Here is a 21,296-nt window from a genome sequence, read left to right as displayed (position 1 = left end):
TTGCTAGTCAGGGGCAATCTTACACGCGGCGCTTGACCATGACTACGAGGGCAGGTAGGCACGGGAGCACAAGGACTTCCCACGCAGCCCTGCTTGTTCGCTGAGGCTTTGCCTTTGGCGCTTGTGTGAGCATAATCTCCCTGCACCAATCACCTTCCCCCGAGGCGCAACCAGCCGTATGCCTGCCAACTTGGCTTGTCATTGTCCGACGGCTGGACCGCCGGATCTGCGTGCCAGCAAGGCTGGAAACTGCGGAGTCATATGTCTGCAGTTATGGAGCAAGACAGGGTGCTGCGTGCGTGGACGCGCATGGACGGGTCGTTTGGCGGTCTACCCAAAGGCGACAGCACGCACCGCGTCCAGATGTGCATCAACTGCCAAGCACTCGGATGAGAACTTTGGGGGGCAAAGGGGCTGGTCCGGCTTCGCAGCTGTGATGGATTAGGCTCCACGGGGAGCCGGCCCTCTGCATGTTCTTGCGCACGATGTTGGCCGCCACTGTGGCACTGCTCGGGACTCCCACGGTCCGCTCAATAGGGGGCTTAGGGGCGTGAGGATCCAGTAATCATAGAGATTGTTGTTGCGTCGTTCCTTCTCACCGTGAAATTGCTTCTAGATAATAGATGCTCCTTTTATGATGCCTCACTGGGATGCAACCGAAGACCCATGTGTCTGGCCAAAGAGGCCGGCCACAACGCCCCGGGCAGTGCCTCGCTTGCGGACGGCCTTTGCTGTATCAATGATCAGACCAGGAACCCTGACAAGTGGTCGCAGAGTGGATCGCATCGAATGTTGCACCAACAATGCCGTCTTCCGCGGTGTGAATGCTCGCCAACTCATCTGGGATGTGACTCAGGCGCCCTGCAAGACTCGAGAAGGGCTTAGATTATCAATTTTTCCTATCTCGTATTCAATGAGTTTTGGTCCTATTGAGTAGCGAAAGCCTTCGAGAACGGACCAAGTCGCCACGTCGGAAACGAAAGCACTTCAACGCATGTCGAAGCAAGTATGCCCAATGTCGTTGTACGACGGAATTCTGTGATTGTCGACACAGCAGTATTTTGCGTGCTGGAAGGTCGTTCGAAGGCGTACCGTGCTATGCTCGATTCGATGCCCACGCCCCTTCATAATCAGCCATCGACACGGCTTTAGATCCTAGCGGATCTGCGTTCGTGCGCCTGGGAGTGGAAAGGCCTAGCCGGCTCGGGAGCGCTGGGTGGACTGCGGGCTCGCCTGTCCGTGTCTAATTTGGGAACGTGGCATATTATTCCGGACATCGCTGTGGATATCAGGCATCGTCCTCCAGATGCTTGCGGAGCTCTGCGATGTCGTCGCTGCTCGCCTTGCAACATCCACCGACAACAAGGTTGGTCCATTGACGGCGAGCCCTGACCTCCTCAACGAGTGAGGCAAATCGCGTCGCCCATGGCAGCTGTCGCAGTCTCATGTTAACACTGATGTCTGAACAAACCAAATCTGAAGTACTCGCTGCTTGGCGGCCCTGGCGATTGCCGTAACCGCTATTGCGCGAAGAGCTCACTTACCGAAGGGCTTCCCTGCGAAGACTGGACCTCCCAGACCTTAGTCTCTGTGTTGTACACCTCGCCATTGGTACCGTCTGGATACAGAGCAAGCGCAGGCCAGCCTGGAAGCACTTCTTCCTCGACCAGTTGCGTGATTGCAGCTTCATATAGCCTGATGATGGCGTCCAGCTTGTCCAATTTGGTGCAGTTGATGCCCACGGCCCACGGCACCGCGCCTCCCTGAGTGGGATCGAACAGCGCCCGTATTACAGCGTCGATTGTGCTCCCATCTGGCAACGCAGCTGTCTCGGGATATACGCACGAAATCCAGTATCGCGGGGGGAGATTCTCGACTACCCTGGTGGCTGCTTCTCCCGACGGCCGGAAGAGGCGACGAATAGCACGAATCTCGTCGAGCCTGGGGACAGTCTCGAAGGCGACGTACGCCGTTCTGTTTGCCAATTGGTGGACCTGGGTGAAAACCTGGAGCCGGTCCAAGTGCCATTGATACAGCGACTCCTCGGAATCGTGAGCAGCGTCGTACTGCCCAGAATACTCCTGGCTGGGAATCATGCTGGCACCATAGGGTCCCAGGCTAAGCGCTATGCTGGCGGAAGGCTGCTTGGCCTGCTCGGCGATGGCGACTGCCTCCTCCAAGTAGGTGGGCATGTCGGCACGGCCAATGCCCTGCGGGTGCTGAGGTGTCTTTGTGCGTGCAAATGCCTCGACCGAGACCTGATATGTTGCAGTCAGCAGGATATCGACAGGCACATGGCCGAAATCCCGTTGACATGCAAACAGAACATCACGCTCGCCACTGACGAGAAGGTGTGAGGACCATAGCGGCGTGTCGTGGCTAAACTTGACGCCATATTTGTCTTCGAGGGATGTTCCGAGGCCACCATCGAGGAAAAGGACTGGTGTGCCCGACATGGCGTACGGTGCAAGCACTACGTCGCTCGGTCTTGTGCCTAAATTGTGAGCGGTATGGACGGGTACACTTGATTGTCTGCCTCTCCCATAAGGCCGGCTGATATTGACTCTGTTAGTGCTGCTCGAGGTCCCAGTTGTGGCGAGCGTTGTTTTGTGGACGTACGTCGGCAACGATGGCGGGGGCTGCCAAGTCGAGGTGTTCTAGAACCAGCTGGGAACACTTGCTTGACCAGCAGAGTTCTTGCAGCTCCACTACACTGTTGCTTGGCACCGGCATTCTAGCGATGTGCACCTTCAATCAAGTGCACGACAAGATGGGATGCGGTTCCGACAAACAACAGGAAATGCTGAGGTACAGTCAGGACATGAGTCGTCACACAATAGTCTACAATAGGACATGCACCCAGGCCATGACCATACAATTGTAACCCGTGCATGTTGCGGCAAGAGCACAGACACAATGGCATCCAACACATGCTCAACACTGAGTGCAGAAACGAGCATCACCACCACCATCACCGAGGAGACGAGTGCGTTGCATCCAACGCCAAGGTCGCTGGTTTCTGTGCAACTCCTTCCGGTATGCTGACTCGAAACAGAGCTGCGGGAGGTCAGGGTCCTGCCTGCGTCGCATCACAGCATGCTTCACTTTGGACGTGTGCCTTGGCACTGCTCCCCGCTGACTCCGGCACCAACGGCAGCATGACAGGGGGCCTCAGTAACCATAATCGCCAACATACGTCATAGGGCCGGTAGTTGGGCGTGTCAGTTCTGCGGACTGACTCTGCTCGTGCAGCGCAGAAAAGACCCTTTCGTGCATCCATTTGCCAACGGTCGCGAGCCGAGGATCCGGGTCGACGCTGGATCGTCTTTGGATCGCCTCTGGATCGCCCCTAGATTGCGCTTGGACAGCAGGGAGGCCGCGTAATCTAGTCTCAAGCCACGGCCGTGAGCTTGCTTGCCTTAAGGTGCTTTCAAGCATGGCTGGCGCCCGCTCAAGCTGAGGAGGGAAATAAGATTCAGAGGGCTGGAAGGGCCAAGGATGGGCTCCCCGAAGCTTGTGATGGCGGGCCCTGCCAAAAGCTTGCCTGCTAGTGGCTGCGGCGCCTAGAGGGTCATCGTTACGACCTCTGCTGAGTGATTATTATGGTCGCGCTCTGATGGGGCATCCGGCAACATCGTGCCGCGCAAGCCCTCGTCCGTCCAGGTTGGAATGCCACAGCTCGCCAGGGCTGCAGACTCAGCCCTGAGTCGTCTTTGCCCGGCCCAGGAAGCTTAAGACTCCGTGCATGCCTCGTCGCCGTCGTTTGCAGGGTTCGCACGACTTTCTCTCCCTCGTGATATCGCGGACCCTGTCTGGACTCTTGGAGCCGGAGACTATCATCTGCAGCCAACCCGCAATCTGCAGCGGCATCCTCACCTCACTGCCTCGTCCCAGTCCACTTTTCTTTGCGTGCTTTGCGGCCTTTGTCACACGCCCGCGACAACACCCGGCGCGCCTCCAACGCAGTCGGCGAATGAGAAATCACCCGGCCGACTGACTAACGGGCTTGACCAAGTCAGATTGTGTCATCTGACCACTGCCAGTGAGCAGCCGACCCCGCGTTCTTTGGCGGCTGCTGCTGGAGCGCGAGCACCACCGGGGTCAACTCCGCAGCCATACAACCACCCGTGCCAAGGCCGCACCCACAACCCGTCTTACCCACTGTCTCGTCCCGTCTCGCGCGACAAATGGCCACCGCCAGCGACTCCATCGAGCGCGGTGACAGCTCCGGCCGCCCTAGGCCGGACGCTGTGGCACAGCAGGAAAAGGCCGGCCATGACGAAACCAGTGCAGCAGACACCCCCAACGAGAAGAATGGTGAGGCCGGCCAGCCCGAGCCCTCGGCTGCTGATGGGGACAAGTCGGCGCCAAAACGCGCAAGCACGATGAAGGAGCGATACCACGAACGCAAGCAGAAGATCAAGGGCAAGGTCAACCCTCCCGGAGGCTTCGACTCTACGCCCATCCCCGACGCTCCTCAGGGCTACACGGTCAAGTTCATCTTCCATCGCGCTCGGAATCTCCCAGTCTCCGACTTTGGCTCTGGGTCTTCCGATCCGTTTCTCACAGCAACTCTGACCACCAACCTGCCCAAACGTCACAAGGAGGATCCAGACCTCGTCTTCCGGACCAAGACGATCCGCAAGTCGCTCGAGCCCGAGTGGGAGCAGGAGTGGATTGTCGCAAACGTCCCTGCCTCGGGCTTTAGACTCAAGTGTCGCCTCTACGATGAGGACTGGCCCGACCATGACGACAGACTCGGCAACGTGACGCTCAACGTGGACAGCGTGTCGGAGTCGTGGGAAGGCCTTCAGCCTCCGGGACAGGACTTTGAGGTCAAGAAGCGCGCAGGCAGTAAGCGCGCATATCTGCTGAGGGCGTGCACAAACTTCCTCGTGCGAGACCACAGCATCACGCCACATCTTATCCTGAGCGCCGTGGTTCTTGGCAAGTCTGATCCTCCTCATGGACAGATGTATACTGTCGGGCCGACGTACTACTTCAAGCACTTTAGCCCAATGATTGGGCGGATGACGGGGATCAAGGTGAATAGGAACGAGAGCGACGACCACGGCAGCCACGACCCGCAGCCCGCCAACAGCACTGGCAATGGCAGGGCCAATCCAAAGACGGAAAAGTACGATTTCCAAGCCAACGAGATCCAGCTTGCGGGACCGGTCCCGCCAAAGCTCTACCATCGCTTCGTCGAGTTCCGGCCAGTTATTGGCATGCTCTTCAAGAACAAAGGGCTTCGTGGCAAGATCTTGAACGCGGCACTCCACCATCAACACCGGCGAGTGTATAGTTTCCAGAAGGAGACAGAGTACGGCACGTTCGAGCCATGCACAGAAGCGGCCAGTCTACAGTTTTTGCGGATGTGTCACTTTGACCAGGGCGGGCGTATTTTCACCTACGTGATAACGCTCGATGGCCTCATGCGATTCACCGAGACCGGCCATGAGTTTGGTATTGACCTCCTCAGCAAACACACGATGCACAGTGATGCCGCTGTCTATATCGCGTGTTCGGGAGAATTCTTCATCCGCCGACTGGAGAAGCCAAACGCATCTGAAGACCCCGAGCCAGATCAACCTACTCATCCTGCAAAGGATGTGCCGGGCGGCCCACCGCACAGTGATCCTCCAGCCAAGCCGCAACACTACCAACTAATCATCGATAATGACAGTAAGTTTGATGCACGGCCCGAGCTGAGCCAATTGTGCTGCCCTCTGAGTGAGTCGCCACTGACATCTTGTTGCCTGCAGGCGGAACATACCGACCAGACAAGTCTGTCCTGCCCGATCTTCACGATTTCCTCGAGCGCAACTTACCCGGGCTCGGAATTGTGACACTCGCCTGCGATGACCCAGAGGACAAGAAACTCAAGGACGAGCAGTTTCAGATTAAGAAGAAGGAAGGCCGCGTTGTTCGCATGGTCGCGAACCGCAGCCCCAGCGCAAGCTCGTTCAGTTCTGACGACATCAGCGACCTCGAAGACCTCGACGCGTCCGGTGACAGGGGGCGCATGAGCAAGAGGGAAAAGGTTCTCGACGTGCTGGCTGACCCGAACAAGATCAAGGAGTATGCCGGCAGGCAGCCAGACGCCAATGGCGCTTCGACCAGCGCGTAGTGAGCGACTAGGGCGATCTAGTTTGCGCGTGCATGCTTGTTGAGTTCGAATAGCTTGGCGTGCGGGAGAATTCAGTCGAGGCGGACTTGCTCTCCTAATTCCTTGAGGGCGGCATTATGGGCGGGCACGTGTTCCTTCTTGGTTCATGTTGTATTGGTTTCTTGTTCATTGTTTCTGACATCCTTCGGTGCTTGCCCATGGATATGATACCCTCTACCAGCACCCCTTTCCTTTGTATCCCTAGTCGTGTCTTACAGATTCCACTGGCTGACGCCTGATGTGTGGTCTTCTTTAACCGCCACGAATAATACAATTCATATGATATCATGGATGAATGACGACACTTTGAGCAATTGATACCCGTCAAATCTTGCCTGTTGAGTCTCCGGCGTTTGGAACATGGCCAGACTCCTTAACTCAAGGCGCGGCGTATATGCGTGTAAACCAGTTTATCACTCGAACGGGGCTCATCGATCCTTAGGTGCTGGCCCACGTCACTACCCCAACTTTTGTTTCGCGATACCCCGATTGTCTAATCCTCGACCCTGCAGCACGTCACACCCATCTCCAAGTTCGAGTTCGCATTGCGAAAACACAGACGATAACCTGACGACATATCTTGACCTTCCTTCCAAAAGCAGAGCAGCTTCGACAAAGCTAAGCAGTGAAACAAGCACCAGTTGCACCCGATCGAGCGAAATAAAATCTCCACAGCCCACGAGGACGAGCTCCCACTTGCACACACGAAGAGGGAGGGGGAGCTGCGCGACACAACAAAAGAGAATCAGCACAAACGACGGCCACGACTCCTTCCACCACAAGTCCCGAAGCCAAGGCGGTGCCCACAGGCCAGCGGTAGCGGCGGCGGCGGCAGCATCAGAATCGAAGGAAGACCATGTCTTCAGAGCCAAACCGGACCACCGGGTCCGCCGGGGACGAAGGGAGCCCAGGTCGCGAGAACCCGTGGGATCAGGACAAGAAGCGCAAGTTCCAAAAGTTGGTGCACCCTCTTTTCCTGCACATGTCATTCTGAATGGGCCGGTACGCATTTTTGTGCGAAGCTCAGATCCGTGCCGAGGATCCACGACCGCGTGGCGAATCCTCCCGAGGCACATCCGGAAAACAGCAGTAGCTGGAAAGAGGGCGCGCGAAAGAGAAAGCTGTGTAACGCGATATGGAAAAAAAGGCACAAATCCCAACAAACAGACTATACAGCATCACTAACGTTAAAGCCCCCCCGCGCCTTTCGAAACAGTAAATCGAGAAGCGAGTACTTCGACCCGTGCCAGGACTTCGCGGCGCGGAGCATAGCATGCCTCAACCGCAACGGCGGGGACCGCAAGATGTGCAGCGATTACTTTGAGTGAGTCGACTTCTTCCTCTCACTTCCCCCTTTCCGATCCAATCTGCGTGGAAATACTAATTGGAGGTGCAGGGCGTACCGTGCGTGTAAGAAGGAATGGGTAAGCTGAAATACACGAAATCAATCCTTGCAGAGAGACTTGATTATGATGGCTAACGCGCGATTGCGGCAACAGCTGGATAAACGGGCGAAAGAGAAGAAGGGGTTCTTCGGATGAAGTCGACGGTGCTGTTGTCAGCTGAGCTGATTGCTGCTGGGGACTTCGCAGACCTCAGGGAGATTCTTGTACGAGTAAGATCCGGTGTATGAGCATTTTCCGGTTCTCTATATGTAAGAAGATGTGTACAGTATCAGGGGGCGGAAGATCCACGAGCAATTGTTGACATATTGTCAGACTTGTCCAAGTGTCGCTGGGCAGATCCACCGGCACAAGCGGGATATGCGGCTGACGGAGTTTTGCTTCAAGGGAGGGACGCGCTCCGGAGCTTCGGACCCCACCACAACTAAGAACGACCTCCATAAGACTGGGCAGGCTGCGAATAATACAGGCAAGAGCCCATGACCATGTGCACAAATGATGCAACAGTGAAGGCAGGCAACCTCTGGGTGCAGTTTTGGCGTCTCTTTGAACTTCGGCTGGAATATTTTGAAAAGGAGTTCGTTATTTTGAGCGCAACAGCTCGCTCACGGGCGAACCCACCAGCACCGCATCCCAAGTGCCACTGACACAGAAACCCCACCAAAAAGTCTGGGATGGCCAGCCGAACAAGCCCTGGAGACCACACATGACAAGTCCCCAACGGCTTGCCCATCAACCCTTCAGAGTCCGGACAGTGCACAGCGCCTCCGGTTCTTGGACTTTGCCTCGAGCAGTGCTGCCCCCAGAGTACAGATCCGTGGCCTGTGTGCACAGCCTCGGAAGCCTCAACGGATCGGGTAGCAGACATGGCCGCCGCCGCCGTCGCTGCCGGAGCGGCGCCGGCGAGCTATGAGATCCGGCCCTCGCCGTACATGCCCAACCTGCGGCCGACGGTAGACATCAAGCTCGAGAGCGACTGGCACAATGCCCAGTGGACTTCTGTGGGCACTATTGCCGCGCAGAGGTACAGGGCGACCAAGGATCCGTATTACCTGGTATGTATCCTTCTCTGCGTATCTTGCAACAAGAAATCTGGTGTCTGTGTCAATTCAATCTGGGTTGTACACTTTAAGAGCGCTTGACATTTTTGACCGTCCCGAGAAAGGTGTTCATGCGGCGAGACCATCTACTCGAGCTCTGTTTGAAAGGCCTGGAGACTTTGTAACCTTGCATCACTTTCCACCACATCTGTAATGGCAACTAAGGTCATTCGCGACCAAGCTCTAGTGTTTAAGTTCAAGCGCAAGCTCAAATTAATCTATCTGGAAGCCTGACTTGCTAACACTGCTTCGTCCAGGCCATCGAAATAGTCGCCCGCTCGTGGAATGCAGACCGCCTCGAGGAGAACGCCGGGCGTGATGCTGTGGAGAAGATGGTCAAGGACAACGTCGTGGTCAAGGACGCAGACACACTTGACCTGTATGAGTATGCCTGTGCACTGGTCCCCATGAGCTATCCTGATACTCTTGGAGAGCTGCGGATGAGACTGGTCAAAGCTGCGCCAAAGGACGTCGTGGCCTGCCAACGCTGTCTTGATGCTACGCTGTCCAACTTTGACTGGGTGCACGCTCAGCAGGTATGTGTCTGGTTTCGTGCTATGGATATGTCTGCTGTCAAGGGGACTTGCTAAATCGCTGTGTGCGTAGATAGCCGCCTCCATGGACCGCAGTTTTCCCAACGAGCGCAAGATGCTGTTCCGGAATATCCTGAGTACACATCTCTTGACGGTAAGTACCCAGCTCGCCGGATTAACCATGAAGTTGTGGTCGACATAGCTGACTTCCAGGTTCTAGATGACGCCAGCGTGCCCCCCCGAGAAGAAGGTCTTATTCCAGACCTTGACAAGGCGAATGATTGACAAAGCCTTCTGTCAGCATTTCGAGGTGAGTGCAGGAAGGACCTCTTGAGAACGAATTATCGTTCTGATCAACCCAATCTAGGCGAGCTTCGATTCCAAGAAGCCCGGCCGCGCAATATCGACAGAAGCGGAGTTTGACCTCTGGTGCGAGATTTTGCTTAGCTGTCCAAAGGCCGAAGTCTTAAAAACCCTCTTCCAGCAAGTGGTTGAGAACGGAGAGAAAAGGCGACCACTAGCACATCCCATCAGCTTGCTCAAGACTGGCAATGCGCCCGTCGTACGGAGGATACTCAAGTACCTGGCCGACATCGAAGCCTGGTCAGAAGTGTACGACGTGTGCCGAGAAATCGTGGCCTCTGCAACATCACTCAACCAAGTTGACGGACGGTCGATCGCCGAAAGGAAGTCAGAACCAGAGGCCGTTCACGAGGTACATGCCGCACGGACTGCTGCCGAGCTTGCAGTTCTGGCTGTCGGCACGGAGTGGTCTACTTGGAGTCTGCTTCTTCGAGCCAGCAGATACCAGCCAGACCCAGAGGCGTGAGTGCCCTTGGCCCCGGCATACAATTGATCCCCATGACTGACACTTTGAGTAGTGCTCTGAAGGAGTCTCTTGATGCGATTGAGTCGGCACATGACGCCTTAGGAGTCTCCAAGCGCCTGACGAGATCACATTCTGCATACTGCGACCTGGCCGTGTTACATTACAACTTCGCAGTTGAGCCGCAAGAACAACAGCAAGGCTCAGAGAACACGCGGCTCCTCGCTCTCGCGACTTACGTCATCAACAACTACCGCAGTCCGTCGGTTTATGATGAGACACAGGCGTTTATCGAAATGTTGAGCCCAGCGGAAGCCAAGCAGTTCCGTACCATCTTGGCCACCAATCTTGAACAGGTATGTTCCTTTGATGTTGGCCAAACCAGAACCACGTCTGACAGGATTTCACAGGACGACGTCTTTAAGCGATTTGTGACAACCGCTCTCCGCTTAAGGGTCCAGTTCACTATTGCCACGCACGTCGCCGCCATCTGCTCCGCGTGTGGCACCGAGCTGTCCTGCCAAGAGTATTGTGCGAAATGCCTGAGGCAAATCGCCATCACGGCTTTGCAGCAGTACAAGGTGGCAATGTCAAACTCGGAACTACGTGACAATGTCCTCCCAAAGACACCTGTCGACCCCATCTCCGACTTTGCCGTCATCGGCGCGTGTGCGTTGCTCAAGCTGGGTGACGCCGGAGACGGGACGAGACCTGGAGCACCAGGCATCTCGGCGCTCGCTGACGCGGATGTTCAACTCGTCCTACAAGCCATCGTCCTGCTCGAGGCCTACTTTGCAGCCCTGCCCAAGAACGACGCGCTCCGCATGATGTTGGTAAAGCTGTACCTGTTGATCGGCTGTGTCTCGCGGGCCAAGACGCTCTGGGACAGCTTCGGCGTGAAGAACGCCATCCTCGACTCGCTCGCGCCGCTCTTCTACGACCGCCTGTCGACGTTTGCTCCGCACTTCTTCGCCTCGACGAGCGCGAGCGGCGGCGGCAACCCAACGAGCATGAGCCCGCTGGTGTCGTACTTCGACACCGCGCTGCGGCGAACATATCCTAGAGGACTAAAGGACGCGCTGGACTATGACAGCTACTCGAGCATTGCCGGACTGTACGGGTTTTACGAGAAGCTCAAGACGAGCTGCAGCATGGTCATGGTTCGGACGGAAGCGAGACGGGGCCGGCGGTTCAACCAGCTCCGGAACCCACACTGCATTGATGACGACCCGTTGATCCGTAAGTTGGCCGTACTCTGCTCAAACACAAGTGTCTCCGTGACCCCTGGCATTAACCAAGCTCGGCCACAGGAAATCTGAGCACTCGCCATAAACTATCTGAAGTTACCGACTTCAGCTGCTTACCGAACCTCGGGCGACGTGGCTCACCAACAATCACAGAAATGCTCAACCTCGGCCCACCCCAGTCGGTATGCTTGCCAGAGAGATATCCCTTTTGTCCACAAATTCCTAGCTGACTCTTGAAAACAAAGGAAACAAGAACGCTCCTCGGCCTGATAGGCGAACGCTTCATCGACATCATCAGCTACGCGCAGCCGAAGGAATACAAGCCCGCCAAGCCCAGCCAAGTTCTGGCCGCGGACCTGCTTTACGCGCTCGAGAAGACCGAGGACCTGCTGCAGCAGCTCTACGCCGTGGTCAACCGAGGCAGCGGCGGCAGCAGCGGCAGCAGCAGCAGCAATAAGCCTGTCCGTAGGGTACTCACCGCCGCCGAGCACAGTTACTATGGCGTCCTCGAGGAAACGATGACACTATACGCAGCACTCATCCGGGTCTGCTCGCCCGACCACCAACAGCAACAGCCGCTTCCAGAGATCAAGACGAGCGTCGAGCAGACAATAAACTCCATCTCCGACCTCCTGCAGGACCAGGCATCCGATGCACTCTCCGCCCTCGAGAACAACAACCCTGGACAACCATCAACAACAACAGCCTCCACGCTCGCAGGCATCATCGACCTCCACGCGCTCGGCATGCTGCGCGAGTCCACGACGCTGATCAAGCTCGCCGCCGCGTCGGTCTCGGCAGCCCTCGACAAGATCAGGGTCGTCGACAAGGCCCGCGCCGCGGCCAAGGACCTCGCGTGGATCGAGAAGCCCCTGAAGGACCTGAAGGCCACGTGCGGCGCGGTCGAGGACAAGTGCAAGGCCCGCGTGAAGAGCCTGGCTGCCGAGGTCGGGTCGGTGCCATGGCAGAGCAAAGTGCGGGAGCTTGTCCTGGCCGCCGATGTCGCTGCTGTAGCCTTGGGAGCAGACAGAGGTGACGGGGACGAGGTTGAGGAAGAGGAAAAGCAGTTCAGACAGGAGCTCACGGCGCTCGTGCGTGATTGTGCGAGCGGAGATGCTCGGCTGCGTGAGTGGGCAGCCACCGTCACGCAGTCATGGAAGGAGCTCCTGGGTGGTTGGGCGACTGTGCAGTATCTGCCTTGAGCTGCTCGCATACTCCGGCTGCGAATAGTGTCGACCTTCTGCACGAGGAAACAGCTATTCGATTTAGACAAGGCTCTCCAGAGATGTGCGAAGGAAGGGCTCAAAAGTTATATTTTAAAGTAGAAACTGGGGGTATCTTTCTGCCTGCGTGTCTGTCTGCCGTTTTTATGTGTAAATATGTCGTAAATCGTACATGATTCTCCGCTATGCCGAGCCCGTGTGGCAACTCCGGGCGACAAATCCATCCCATCGCAATGATCAAACTCCTGTCATGTAGATGCTTCTTCTCGATATACGCGACTGTTTGCTGTCGCGAGTTTGTGCGCGACGCAACCAAACCTTGCTACCCCCTTTCGCACTGTCACGAAGGACTCAGGACCCTCCCTCACTGAGTCTGCGACCACGCCTTGGAACCCGCAGCACTGGACCGTCTCCTCTTCTTCGAGACAAACTTGCCGGCATCCTCCTTGATGGTGACCCAGACCCAGAACCAGGCCAGGAACTCGACAAACGCGAACGTGAAGAAGAGCCGGTTGCGCAGGGCCTCGCCGCCTCCGGCGGTGCCGTAGTGCGCCCCGACGTACGGCGCCTTGAGGTGGGACATGCGCACGCCTTCCCGCGACGGGGCCGCCGGGTTCGTAAAATACGTGTAGACAGTGGCCACGAAGAAGATGAATGCCCGCAGCGGGGCCTGGGGCGCCCAGTGGTGCATGAGCCAGACCTCCTCGGGCATTGAGAGGGTCAAGAGGTCCGAGAGGCCGATGAAGAGCAGGACGATGCTGAGGAAGGCGGTCGGCGGTGATGGCGTCGAGAAGGCCGGGGTCTCGGGCTGTGTGGCGGCAAAGAAAAGAGGGAACGCATTAGCTTTGACGCAAGGGTGCTGCATGAGCGAAGCTGCATGTGTCTGCAGACTTACCATGCCCATGGCCTCGCCGAGGACGAAGACGAGGATCTGATCTGCGATGGTGTTTGGGTTTGTGAAGAAGAAGAAGGCGAGGGTGACGTGGAAGAGCGACAGCGAGGTCAGGATGGTCTTTGTGGAGATGAGCGCCATGGCGGGCTGGTCGTCGTTGGGCGTTGATGTCGTCGCAGCGATGTACAAGGGCACGGAGCTGGTGTTGTCTTTCGACAGCAAGGGTTTCGACGGCCGAGTGTATTCGAGAAGCGGCAGAAATGTAACAGTCGTGATGGAGAATGGCAGAGTAGCAGGCAGGGGCGTGCCGGGTCGGGTCGTGTGGTGTCGTGTGACGGCGCGTGCTCTGGCGGCGGAGGAGGCGCTGTCCAATCGCTGCTGCTGTGGTGGTGGTGGGTGGTGGTGTTGACGATGATGTGGCCCTGGTCGCGGGAGTGTCTCGTGTTGCTGCTGTCACAAGTCAAACAAGGCTGCCGCCATGCATCAGGCCCCCAAAAAGTTAAAGTGCAACAACCCCTGGCGGCGACTACCACCGAGGGGAGGGGCCCTGCCTGCCGGACTGTCTGCCAAGCACGCCAGGGCATCGATCGACCCTGGAGCTGTGCTCCTAGGTACTGTGCTTAGCGTCCACCCTCAACTCCTCAGCTCTTTTGTGTGTAAGCGGGGCATCAGAGCTCGCGATAACTTCACAACTGTGCGCCCTGAGCTCCCCCATAGCTCGTGTGAGGTCGAAGGGCCATCGGGACAGCCCACGTCTGCACAGATTGCCGTTTGGTGTTACTGCTGGAGCCATCGCCTTCTTCTTGTCCATCTGGGTGCTCCTCGCCAACAAACAAGCCCCTTACTTCCAACAGGCAAGAACACATCAGTGCATCATCATGGACCCCTCAGAGACAGCGGCCGGGCCGCCGCTCGACACGGCCCGCCACATCCGCTACTTCCAGCGCTGCTACAAGTCTCTGCTGCCCCACCACTACACCTCGATGGACAGCATTCGCCTCACCCTCGGCTTTTTCATCGTCGCCGCCCTGGACCTTCTCTCCTCGGCCTCGTCCTACTCGGAGCCTCCGCCAGACCCCCGGGCCTCGTCGCTCATCCCGGCTGCCGACCGCAAGCGACTCCGCGAGTTTGTACTGAGTCTGCAGCACCCCCTCGGCGGCTTCTGCGGATCTCCAAACCACGTCCTGCCCAGGGAGTGGTCTGTCGAGTGGGACCCCGCTGCCCAGCGTGAGGTCGCGGGCGACCCTGCGAATCCCAACATTGCCGCCACCTCCTTTGCCCTCCTGCTCCTTGGCCTGCTCGCTGAAGGCGACGGGTCTGATGCATACGATGGGGTGCACAGGGAGCAGACACTGGCCTGGCTCAAGCGGCTACAACGACCCGACGGGAGTTTCGGGGACGTGGTCAACGAGCATGGCTTCGTGTCCGGCGGCAGGGACATGCGGTTCTGTCTGCTGGCCGCCACGGTGCGGTATATCCTAGGCGGAGACAAGGCCTCCCAGGCGGACGACATTGATGTTGCCGCACTGGTTGCGCACATCCGGAGGGGCCAGACTTTCGACGGCGGCATATCAGAAAGTGCTACCCATGAAAGCCATGCTGGCTATGCCTACTGTGCTGTCGCAGCGCTCTCGATTCTCGATCTGGACAATGAGGCAGGCAGTCACCTGGCCGGCGGCATCACCTCCATTCCGTCGCTGATCCACTTCCTTGTGAATCGGCAGTTCACATATTTTGCCTCTGAAGGCGCCGGCGGCAGCGACGAAGAAGGTGATGACGACGAGGACGAGGACACGGCTGATGCCTCGGACATCCTTGCAGACCTCGACACGCTCTCGCTGATCGACCCGGCCGCCACGCCCGCAGGTTTCAACGGCCGCATCAACAAGAAGCCAGACACCTGCTACACCTGGTGGGCGTCCGGCACGCTCTCGATCCTCGGCGAGGGCGCCCTAGTCGACCGCACGCCCTCGCGCAGCTTCCTCCTCGAAAAGACGCAGCACGTCATTGGTGGGTTCGGCAAGCACCCAGGCAACCCGCCAGACGTGTATCATGCGTACCTGGGCCTGGCTGCGCTGTCCACGCTCGCGGGCAGCCACAACGTCAGTGAAGACGGCCTGGGCAAACTGGATCCACAGTTCTGTCTCGGCGTAGAGGCTGTCGAGCGCATCAAAAACGGCAGAGGAGGTCTCCTGGCACGCGCGCGAGACGACGGCAAGGTTGTTGCGAGCAGCGAACGAGCCGGCGGATCGATTCGAGGTCACGCGTACCGCGAAGGATCAGACATGGCCGCCAGCGCGGACGAAGTGCGCGAGCGTCTGGCCAAGGCGATGGGGACAAAGATAGAGGCTTAAGCCAATTTAACAGTGACAGCAGTCGGGAATTCCGATGCTCTTCCATCCGTGCCGTGTTGCGATTTTTCCGTGTATGTGTGTCGGCTGTCGTTTTTGCAGCCCGCGAGTTGTACTGGGACAACTACGAATGTCAGGACAAACACATCGTATATGTTTGATGATGATTCGCATTGTGTTGGCCTGATTTCGCGGACATGTTGTTTTTATAAAGCCTCCGGGCAGATAAATGCGTCCTCTCTGCGAGCCTCTAGACTTCGGGTAGAGGTAACTGCGTTGTTTCATCGCCACCACCCCCTATAGCAACGGCCCAACTCATACTTGAACATGCTCGCCCAAGCAAGTCCGCGCGTACTCATCCCTTTGGACCAGATCCCACAAGCTCAACGAAGTCTCATCGAGCACCTGCTATTACAAGAGCCGGTTTGCAAAAACGGGGCCGCCCCGAGAGACTGATAAGTGCTCCCCGGAGACCCAAATCGGACCACCACACCCGGCGACCCAACAAGCCGAGTTCACATGCTATCACACAGTCTTCGCGACGTCGCATCGAAGGTCACGGGCAAAAAGGGTTGCAGCACCCGGAAGGTCCGAAGTGCGGCTAGTTAGCCTGTGCGGCTGCTGCGTCCCATCTTCCGAGCTGCTGCGGCTGACAGGGGGAACACAGTGAACGACAGGTGGACAGGCAATCGGAACCTTTCTCAGTCAGAACTCAAACTTGGCGACTAACCACACTTCCCTGCCAAGTACCCCGTGACTGGTCTGCAACTGCAGGCAGCCCGCTGTGCAGCTACGCCTGGCAGAAAGCGTGCCGCGTTTGCCGTCTCTTTTTAGGAACCGCGACAATACTGCGCAGCAACATGTTTGTATGCTATTTCGATTTGGTATGTTTCACAATAAATAGCCACAGGAATGGACCAATCCTCCTGGTCAACGGGACGCTTAGGATGCACTTTGCGCACGTCCCCGCACTCCTGAGGCGCAAGAGTTGGAGGTGTACGGAACAAATCAAGGCAGTTGATATGGTTTTACGCCAGGGGATTTGAGAGTGAGGCTCGAGGGTCGTGCGGAGATTTCATCGTCAAAACGTGGAGCATGACGCCAAGCTATGGGTGTTGGTCCGTGTTGCAGCTTGATTACCTGCCAGCCTTCACTCTCAATCAGAACAGGTGCATCCTGGACATCGTGGTCTGCCCATCCGGCTTGATATCGAATGAGTCGCTCGTCTCCAGCATTGACATCGCCACGCGTCTTTCATCGCTGTGTTCGACATCGTTCGGCAGTGCACTTCGCCTTGGACTTGGGGCTCCAGGGCATGCTGACGCGGCCTCGAGATGGAGAATTTTGCTGGGGCCGTAGGCGTCGTCGAGCTTCCAAGGCTTTGTGCCCTCGTACAGCAAGCATTTCAGATCGCGATGTTGCAGATCAGCACCCACGGGACCCACCCCTATCTGGATACCTTGCCATATGTGAAGCGTGTGTGTGTAGTCGGAGTATCAACGGTAGCACAGTGACGGTACAGGCGTCGGTGCAGCCACCACCGCCTACCCGCATCATTTGCGATGGTGACGGCACCCAAAGATCAGATGGGAGTTGCGCTGGCGCGGCCTACACTTTGAGACTTTGAGGGCTCCCATAGCCTTTGCCACTTTGCGGAAGAGTGTTGGTGGTGTAGTCCAACCTACTTCAAAGTTGGTAGTAGCCTGCAACCTTTCGGCACGCGACTACTGTAGCGCCGAAATTAGGAGGCGGATGTGCTACGCAAGTAGTCGTGTTTTGCGTTGCCGCTAACGCGTGGCATGTCGACCGTTGGGATGATAGGCAGGTAGGATAATCCGACCCTCCACCGCTGCAAAGACGTATCGCCTCAATTGTCGACCACTAGCGCGCACACACATAAACAAACTTGAAGTAAGCTTTTCTGTTGCCTTGCTGTTGCCCTCTCCGGAGCATGCTTATGTTGTCGAGTACAGCAGTTGTCGCACTTGCCTTGGTTTGCCAAGTGCCCGCGGTGCCGTCATCCGCTGCGATTGTTCCGGATAGCCGAGCTGGGAGGGGGCCTCGAGAACTAGAAGTGCTGTGCCCAGCCTTAGTCAGTGACGAGCATCCATGCCCTGGCTGGGATGCTGGTTTCCTGCTTTGTGCTCGAATCAATCTTGTATGCTAGGCCCGCAGCGGGCCGCGCCAAACGAGACACATGGAGACATCGACACCAACCAGAAGCAGCGGGCGATGGTTTGATGACGTTGTGGCCGCGCTGCCCCAACAGGGAGGCAGCAAGGGTGAGTCCTGCTGGAAAGACGCTTTGGCCAGTCGATTGAGACCATCTTGCACGGAGCAGCTGCATTGTCGTACGCTGAGGCAGCGGAACGGCGTCTTGAAACATTGAGCGAGCCCCAGCGACACGCGTCCTGCAGGCATGGCAGATGTGGATCGACCTGGGGAGATGATGGGCAGGACGGAACTGATCGCTGGCAAGACCGGCAGTTGCTGTCGAGGATCTCGTAATCATCAGCGTCTTCTTGCTCGTCCTGCTGCTTCATGTCATTGGAGAGATCGTGACGGATGCGCCAGATACGGGGAGGAGGGGCAGTGGCTAGCGAGTCGTAATGGTGATGGCTGCAGGCGTCGTGAGGGCCTGAAGAGGCTGGCCAGCTGTGCCTTGGGCCCGTGGCTAGCAAGATGTGCTTCTGGAGATGGATAGTGTACATATGCCGGTGGGGTGGGGCAGGCACTGCGTCACGGCACCCCACTGGTCCACTGCTCAGGAAAGCGTGCCCCTGCCGGCTTGGCTAGCTGGGCGCTAGCTTGCCGGCTATCTCGACTTTTCCCCTTAACTACAGGTATGCCACGAGGACGCGGCTCCCAGTGGTGGCGGCCCTCACAAGACCCCTGATCTGCCTGCCTCTATTGTCAACATCTCCAACCGTCGTCTTCGTCCTCACCACCCTTCTTCTTCCCTCTCTTGTACAATACTACCCACTGCCCCAGGCCCTCCTCAACCCTCGACTGGTTGGCATCACGCCTCTGGATCTCGGACCACACTGGCACCCCTTTCTCTCGACTGCGGCATCTCTAATATTTAGAGCGAGCCGTGGATTGTACTCCTCGACTGCAGGAAGACACTTTGCCACCATCCCCAGACCACCGCTCGTCAGCACACTAGCATCACCCTTGTTCCGCCCTCGTCCAATGCAGTGGTCACATCGGTGACCTCGGCCCTCGACAATGACGATGCTCGCCAAGGTGCCCCGCGTCTTCATACTCGCCGGGTCCATCATCACATTCCTCATCATCTATACCCAGTTCTATGTCGACGGCGGCCCGACAATCTCTCGTTACGACAGCAACCTCGGCTATCCTCCCAACACTGAGAAAATCATTCAACCAGCGGAGACTCACGAGGATTTCACATTGCCTGAACATGCGTCCCTAGCTGAGATTGCAAACGCGGCCCCCGTCGCGGCAGAGCCCGACTTGGCCATCGACTCTCCCGACTCCGCTCCAGAGCCGGCCAAACTAGCCACGCTCGAAGACAAGAAGCCAGATGATACAGGCTCGACATCGCCTCCTGCTGAAGGAGCAGTAAAAGCGCCTGCGGAGAAGCCAACCGACAAGTTTGCACCACCCGGTGGGGCCGAAACCTCTCCTGCCACGACGACTGATGCCGACGCAAGCAAGATCAGGCCATACCCTTCGATCGAGTCCAGCGACGTAGCTCAAGACTATCGCTTCCTGATCAAGGCAGGCGAGGGGCTCAACCTGACAGAAAAGGTTCACTACACCCGTAGATGTATCAAACCTGTGTTCTCAAAGGACATCGATCGGGACGAAGTGGCCGACATAGGGCATTCGCTTCTCAACGGAACGGTGGAGGTCGATCTCTGGAATACACGAGCCGCCCCTGTACCGGACTGTGAGCAGATCAAGCTGAATGTGCCGAAGGCATATCCTAAGCAGAGCAGCTCGCATATCATCTTTGGCGTTTCCACCGACCTGGTCCGCCTGAACGGCTCATTACCGGCATTTGAACATTGGCTAGCCAACTCGGGCTCTAAGCTCATAGCTGTTGTTACAGACTACAGCAAGCAGACGCAAGAAAACATCACTATGATCGAGAACAAGTTTCGCAAGTCGGGAATCCTTGCCACTTTTGTCAAGCCGCTCAGCGCTGACTTCACCGTATCGCAAAACCACTTTGCCGTTTTGGTCGACCTTGTTAATCACAGCGACGACAACACCAAATGGTTCGGCCTGATCGACGACGACACCTTCATGCCCGACATGTGGCCTTTCGCCGATGCTCTTGCCACACTCGACCATACCGAGGACGTCTACGTGGGCCAGCTGTCAGAGGACTTCCAGGCCGTGCGCTTTTTTGGCTTCATGGCCTTTGGTGGCGCTGGCGCCTACTTCTCTGCCCCCTTGGCCCGCAAACTCGCACCGAAAGCGCTCAAGTGCATCCACGAGGCTTCGAGTGGAGAAGGCGACATCATTATTCGAGACTGTGTCTACTCTCACTCCAAGGCCAAGTTGACGATGCTCGACGGTCTTTGGCAACAAGATATGAAGGACGACGTGAGCGGCTTCTTCGAGGCTGGCATCAAGCCGCTTGTTCTGCACCACTGGAAGAGCTGGTATCACGAGCCCATGGCCGACATGGCGCTTGCTTCCAAGTTCTGTGGAGATTGCTTCCTCCAGCGCTTCCGTTTCGAACAGGACACGGTTTTCACGAGCGGCTACTCGATTGTCACGTATCCGAAAGGAATGTCAGAGGTCAACCTCGACCTCATGGAAGGGACTTGGCTTCAGGCAGGACGCGATTACGACTTTAGTGTTGGCCCTCTCCGGGATCGATTGCCGAAGGACCGCAAAAAGAGCTATAAGCTCAAGCATGCCGAGATCACGCCCAAGGGCGAGCTGCGGCAACTATACGTATATCGCACGGACCGCGTTACCGAGGAGCCAAAGCCAGAGGAAGACGACGAGAAGAAAGACCCGCTGTCTCTTGCTACCGAATCATCTGATGGCGATCACGAAGACGGCGGGAAGCCCAAACAGCCCCTCTATCCCAATTTCGGGGTCGGCAAAGATGGCGCTCTGGATGAGGTAATAGAGCTGATTTGGACGCTATAGATAGTTTTTCTGAGATTCTCTTTCAGCATTTGGGCGAAAATTTCTTTGCATTTCCTTGGCTTTTTACCTTATATCATATTTCTCTTTGTCTACTTAGGGGGTTTACTATTCTGCTTGAGCTAAAGAGCAGCCATCGAGGCGGTAGCATATTCCGGCGCACTGGGCGTTTTTGATTTGGACCTGGCAAGACACAGGCTCTAAAATGGGAAAGGTGCATGGAGTAGCGGCGAACACAGCATCCAGGATTTTGGCTTTGGCTAGAGATGCAATTGTGGCATCATCATACAGTAGCGATTCGTTCTCTCTTAGATGCGCGAATCTATTGAGATCACTGAAGGAAATAGTGAATCCAGCGAAATATAGAAGTTATTACCAACAGGATCGATCAACAGTACAATGTCTGTGAGGTGAACAGG

General features: G+C 56.9%; 7 protein-coding genes across 7 annotated transcripts; 5 read left to right on the top strand and 2 right to left on the bottom strand.

Moving 5' to 3' along the window:
* Positions 1 to 1,112: 1,112 nt before the first annotated feature.
* B0I36DRAFT_140055 (Homocysteine S-methyltransferase) lies at positions 1,113 to 2,673 on the bottom strand. The gene is made up of 2 exons (XM_046148351.1): positions 1,545 to 2,673; positions 1,113 to 1,432 (listed from the first exon to the last, which is right to left on the bottom strand). The coding sequence occupies exons 1-2, from the start codon at positions 2,454 to 2,456 to the stop codon at positions 1,289 to 1,291; spliced, it is 1,056 nt and encodes a 351-aa protein (XP_046010351.1). The 5' UTR covers positions 2,457 to 2,673; the 3' UTR covers positions 1,113 to 1,288.
* Positions 2,674 to 4,385: 1,712 nt separating this feature from the next.
* B0I36DRAFT_375379 (uncharacterized protein) lies at positions 4,386 to 7,735 on the top strand (the record flags this gene model as incomplete). Its single annotated transcript, XM_046160364.1, has 3 exons — positions 4,386 to 5,685; positions 5,766 to 6,081; positions 7,669 to 7,735. The coding sequence occupies 3 exons, from the start codon at positions 4,386 to 4,388 to the stop codon at positions 7,733 to 7,735; spliced, it is 1,683 nt and encodes a 560-aa protein (XP_046010350.1).
* Positions 7,736 to 8,280: 545 nt separating this feature from the next.
* B0I36DRAFT_385545 (N-acetyltransferase B complex non catalytic subunit-domain-containing protein) lies at positions 8,281 to 12,593 on the top strand. Its single transcript, XM_046161073.1, has 9 exons — positions 8,281 to 8,627; positions 8,930 to 9,208; positions 9,279 to 9,359; positions 9,426 to 9,515; positions 9,573 to 10,030; positions 10,087 to 10,387; positions 10,442 to 11,270; positions 11,342 to 11,460; positions 11,524 to 12,593. The coding sequence occupies exons 1-9, from the start codon at positions 8,439 to 8,441 to the stop codon at positions 12,478 to 12,480; spliced, it is 3,303 nt and encodes a 1,100-aa protein (XP_046010349.1). The 5' UTR covers positions 8,281 to 8,438; the 3' UTR covers positions 12,481 to 12,593.
* Positions 12,594 to 13,908, bottom strand: B0I36DRAFT_327320 (increased loss of mitochondrial DNA protein 1). Its single transcript, XM_046154460.1, has 2 exons — positions 13,397 to 13,908; positions 12,594 to 13,309 (listed from the first exon to the last, which is right to left on the bottom strand). The coding sequence occupies exons 1-2, from the start codon at positions 13,532 to 13,534 to the stop codon at positions 12,866 to 12,868; spliced, it is 582 nt and encodes a 193-aa protein (XP_046010348.1). The 5' UTR covers positions 13,535 to 13,908; the 3' UTR covers positions 12,594 to 12,865.
* B0I36DRAFT_327319 (terpenoid cyclases/protein prenyltransferase alpha-alpha toroid) lies at positions 13,909 to 15,792 on the top strand. Its single transcript, XM_046154459.1, has one exon. It carries the CDS (start codon positions 14,272 to 14,274, stop codon positions 15,745 to 15,747), a length of 1,476 nt encoding a protein of 491 aa, XP_046010347.1. The 5' UTR covers positions 13,909 to 14,271; the 3' UTR covers positions 15,748 to 15,792.
* A 2,398-nt stretch (positions 15,793 to 18,190) lies between these two features.
* On the top strand, positions 18,191 to 18,462 carry B0I36DRAFT_327316 (uncharacterized protein; the record flags this gene model as incomplete). The annotated part of the gene is made up of 1 exon (XM_046154458.1): positions 18,191 to 18,462. The coding sequence occupies one exon, from the start codon at positions 18,191 to 18,193 to the stop codon at positions 18,446 to 18,448; it is 258 nt and encodes an 85-aa protein (XP_046010346.1). The 3' UTR covers positions 18,449 to 18,462.
* A 172-nt stretch (positions 18,463 to 18,634) lies between these two features.
* B0I36DRAFT_327315 (uncharacterized protein) lies at positions 18,635 to 21,260 on the top strand. The gene has a single exon (XM_046154457.1). The coding sequence runs from the start codon at positions 18,973 to 18,975 to the stop codon at positions 20,878 to 20,880; it is 1,908 nt and encodes a 635-aa protein (XP_046010345.1). The 5' UTR covers positions 18,635 to 18,972; the 3' UTR covers positions 20,881 to 21,260.
* Positions 21,261 to 21,296: the final 36 nt, after the last annotated feature.

This window comes from Microdochium trichocladiopsis (genome assembly GCF_020744255.1).
Source record: "Microdochium trichocladiopsis strain MPI-CAGE-CH-0230 chromosome Unknown B0I36scaffold_7, whole genome shotgun sequence".
Classification (NCBI taxonomy): domain Eukaryota; kingdom Fungi; phylum Ascomycota; class Sordariomycetes; order Xylariales; family Microdochiaceae; genus Microdochium; species Microdochium trichocladiopsis.
The sequence above is the reverse complement of the archived record's forward strand: the minus strand, read 5'-3'. Positions and strand labels throughout refer to the sequence as shown.

Bases quoted from the DNA above. Each gene is read 5' to 3' on its own strand.
- B0I36DRAFT_327319 (XM_046154459.1), top strand. From the start codon at position 14,272: ATGGACCCCTCAGAGACAGCGGCCGGGCCGCCGCTCGACACGGCCCGC.
- B0I36DRAFT_327315 (XM_046154457.1), top strand. From the start codon at position 18,973: ATGACGATGCTCGCCAAGGTGCCCCGCGTCTTCATACTCGCCGGGTCC.
- B0I36DRAFT_327320 (XM_046154460.1), bottom strand. From the start codon at position 13,534: ATGGCGCTCATCTCCACAAAGACCATCCTGACCTCGCTGTCGCTCTTC. The intron at 13,310-13,396 runs GTAAGTCTGCAG...GCCGCCACACAG, and splicing joins TCGGCGAGGCCATGGGCATG to CCCGAGACCCCGGCCTTCTC.
- B0I36DRAFT_140055 (XM_046148351.1), bottom strand. From the start codon at position 2,456: ATGTCGGGCACACCAGTCCTTTTCCTCGATGGTGGCCTCGGAACATCC. The intron at 1,433-1,544 runs GTAAGTGAGCTC...AGACTGCGACAG, and splicing joins CTTCGCAGGGAAGCCCTTCG to CTGCCATGGGCGACGCGATT.
- B0I36DRAFT_385545 (XM_046161073.1), top strand. From the start codon at position 8,439: ATGGCCGCCGCCGCCGTCGCTGCCGGAGCGGCGCCGGCGAGCTATGAG. The intron at 8,628-8,929 runs GTATGTATCCTT...TGCTTCGTCCAG, and splicing joins CCAAGGATCCGTATTACCTG to GCCATCGAAATAGTCGCCCG. The intron at 9,516-9,572 runs GTGAGTGCAGGA...AACCCAATCTAG, and splicing joins CCTTCTGTCAGCATTTCGAG to GCGAGCTTCGATTCCAAGAA.